At 37.6% G+C, this 3,507-nt stretch overlaps 1 protein-coding gene across 1 annotated transcript; it reads right to left on the bottom strand.

Annotated features, from left to right (window-relative positions):
• Nucleotides 1–1,317: 1,317 nt before the first annotated feature.
• Nucleotides 1,318–2,244, bottom strand: LOC125124051 (olfactory receptor 140-like). The gene has a single exon (XM_047774229.1). It carries the CDS (start codon nucleotides 2,242–2,244, stop codon nucleotides 1,318–1,320), a length of 927 nt encoding a protein of 308 aa, XP_047630185.1.
• Nucleotides 2,245–3,507: the final 1,263 nt, after the last annotated feature.

Genomic DNA, 3,507 nt, shown 5'->3' with positions numbered 1-3,507 from the left:
AAAAAACAAAAAACAAAAAAAACGCAAAAAAATACAACAACAACAAAAAACTTGTTACTATACTAGTGTTAGTCTTCTGTAAAAGTGAAGTGGCATAACTTGAACTTGCAAAAAGAGGAAAAAAACCAATATTGCTGAAGTATATTGCTACACATGAGACAAGGGTACCACATATTAACACCTTCTCCTTAAATGACAAACAAAGCATTAAGACTGCAGGTAATTTTCTTATCTCTAGACCTCAACATATCACAGACAATGTTTCAATTGCAGAAAGTAAGACTGCATTTTAAAGACCTGAATTGAAAGTTTGTAGCTAAAACTTTCAAAAGAAAGCTGCATTCTAATTATCCTGACACAATTTATGAGAAAACCACACGTGATGTGAGGCAAGTAAATTAAACTCTCGTGTCTTCAATTTGCTTTTCTGTAAAATGGGGATAATGATAATGGAACCATCATTTTATTATGTGGATAATTCAACTGAAGTGACTATGCCTGATGGTAAGGATTTAATTGTGTGTGTGTGTGTGTGTGTGTGTGTGTATAAGACCAACAGAGCAATAGTTTTGGAACCTAGTCATATACCAATTGCCAAAACTTGATAAAAGTTGCTTATGCTTACCTCAAATGTCTCTTCAAAGTCTGATATGGCAAATGAAAATGTGTCCTTTATATGCAAGAAAAACTGAGACATAAGGATTTTTAAGACAATAGAGCAAATTAAGAGTAATTTCACAATTATTGGATTATTTTTTGTGCCAAGAAAATATTTGATTCTGAATTACTCTTATCCCTTTTTCTAAGTGCCTCCCTTTTGTTTCTGGTAAATTCACATTACATAAAAAAAAAATCAGCAGTGATTCCTTCATGCAACTTCATTATGTACCTTACTTAAGAATTTTTATGCCAATTTGCTTGAACACAAGCTAAGCAAAATTAAAAGAAGTTCTGAGATTAAGATCCTACGGAAAAGCCAATTTTATCCAAGTAACATATATGAAGAATTTAGAAAAGTAGAAGTAGGACAGGAGAAAAACATTCTCTATCATCATCAAACTAGGGTTTTATAGTTGTTCTTTCCATTGTCTGTTGTGAAGCTATGAACATGAACATGGAAGCCTTGGTAAAGTAGAGTAAAAGTTATCAAAATGCCTAATAATGCCTAGCCACTATTAAGTAATCAAGAAATGATAGTTTGGGGCTTTTTTTTCACTAAACTAATCTGTAAAATTTCCTAGTGTTCCTTTATAATTTACAGTAGATATAATCCTCCCTATGTACATAAAACATCAAATTCTTGGTATCATAAACATCTTAAGCTACTCTTCTCTTCAATAATCTCTTCATGGCAATTTTCACCTCTTGGTTTCTCACTGTATAAATGATTGGATTTAACATGGGAGTGAAGGTTGCATAAAACAAACTCACCAACTTGTCTGCATGGTAAGTGGCCACAGGACGTATGTAGATGAAGAAAGAAGGGACAAAGAAGAGTACCACTACTGTAAAGTGGGAGCCACATGTAGAGAGGGCTTTGTATCTTCCTTCAGAGCCATGGGATTTCAGGGAGCTCAGAATGACAATGTAGGAGATGAGCAGCATGAAAAAAATGAGCAAGCACATGCCCCCAGTGTTAGTTGCCACCACAATTCCAAGCCTGTAGGTATTGCTGCAGGCAAGTTCCAACAGTGAGAAGAACTCACACATGAAGTGGTCAATGACTTTGAGACCACAGAAGGTCAACTCACGTGTGAAAATAATCTGCACAGTGGCATGCAGGATACCCCCAACCCAGGCCACCACCACCAGGAGCTGGCAGAGCCCATGGCGCATGATGGTTGTGTAGTGCAGAGGCTTGCAGATGGCCACATAGCGGTCATAAGCCATGGCAATGAGCACAATGGTCTCTGATCCCCCCAGGAAGTGTTCCAAAAAGAGCTGAGTCATGCAGCCACCCCAGGAGATGGTTGTCCTCTGATAGAGCAGGTCAAAAATCATTTTGGGGGTGGTGACAGAGGAGAAGGAGGCATCAATGAAGGCCAAGTAAGTGAGAAAGAAGTACATGGGGGCCGAAAGTGTGGGGCTGAGGGAGATGGTAATGACAATGGACAGATTGGTCATCAAAGTAAACAGGAAAATGGACAAAAACACCATGAAGAGTATTTTCCGCAAGTGTGGATCCTGTGTGAATCCCAAGAGAACAAATTCAGTCACATTGTTGGGAAGTGTGAGGAAATCCATTTAGGAAGTAACACCTTCCTGAGAGGCCTGAATTACCTATAACAGAATAAAAGAAAATGACATTTCTTAATTATGAAAAGACGTAGCATGCATTTCTGAGAAATTAACTACAGTAACCACTGTGCCAAATGTCTTTGGCCTTTTTCCCCAGCACTTTTTTTCCCCCTATTTTTCTTACTTTCTTCCCGATGATTTACATCTCTTCAGAAATATACTACCGGTCACTGCAGAAATTTCTATAGGGGAACATTGGATGTGCAATTTACTGAGAAAACACTGGGCTGTCTACAAGAGATCAGGTTTCTCCTCCTGATTCTAAATCCAAGTGACTTTTCCAAGTCATCTCAGTGCCCCATACTCCTGAGCCTCTGTGTGTGTGTGTGTGTGTGTGTGTGTGTGTGAACTTACACATTATAATTCTCAAATGTGTCCCATAAGCTGAGAGTTGCCCCAGGATTTAAGAATTATTCCTTCTTCAATGAGAATTGACATTTGAACACTCAGCTCTAAATGTGCAAAGAAATACACCATCAGTAAATATCTATCATAAGCAGAGTATTACTAGAAATATATATAAGTCATCAGTGACACACTCTCCCTGGTACCCCCCCAGAACATATAACTTACTCAAGTGTGTTTTCTCACATAGAGTAATTCTGGGTGTCTGCAGTGTCTGCAACCTATTAGGTGATGAGTAAATGCTTAGTGGATTCCCATTCTCCATGTGTAAGAATAAGACTGCTTCTCCAGACAATAAACCGGGGGAGAATTCAAGTGCTCTAGTTCTCCTGCTCTGTTTATCATTACTCTTTACATTATGATTTACATAAATGAACACTGTGTGGAAGCTGCCCTCCAGTTTAATAGTTTTTGATACACTATATGGGGTAATATGAAAATATTTAATTGCACTGGGAAAAACTACACTACTGAATCATTTACTTTAGAATTAGTGTGTTAATTATTGTTTATTCTTCAAAATTATGTTCAACATACAATTTAAAATAGTCATATTCAGTACATGTACAACTTCTGTATACTTGCTTAAAACAAAACAAAATAAAACAAACAAAACAAAACTCTTGCTGGAGTTCCCACTCTGGCAAACTAGGTTAAGATCTGATCATGTGTCAGCAGTTCAGATCAATCAGGAGGTTCAATTCCTAGCTCAGCACACTGGGTTAAAGATCAAACATTGCTACAGTTGGGTCACAGGTTACAGCTGTGACTTGGGTTCAATGCCTAACCTGTGAATTTCCATGT

Source organism: Phacochoerus africanus, chromosome 4 (genome assembly GCF_016906955.1).
Source record: "Phacochoerus africanus isolate WHEZ1 chromosome 4, ROS_Pafr_v1, whole genome shotgun sequence".
Lineage (NCBI taxonomy): Eukaryota > Metazoa > Chordata > Mammalia > Artiodactyla > Suidae > Phacochoerus > Phacochoerus africanus.
Note: the sequence above shows the minus strand (reverse complement) of the source record. Positions and strands in the feature narration are given on the sequence as shown.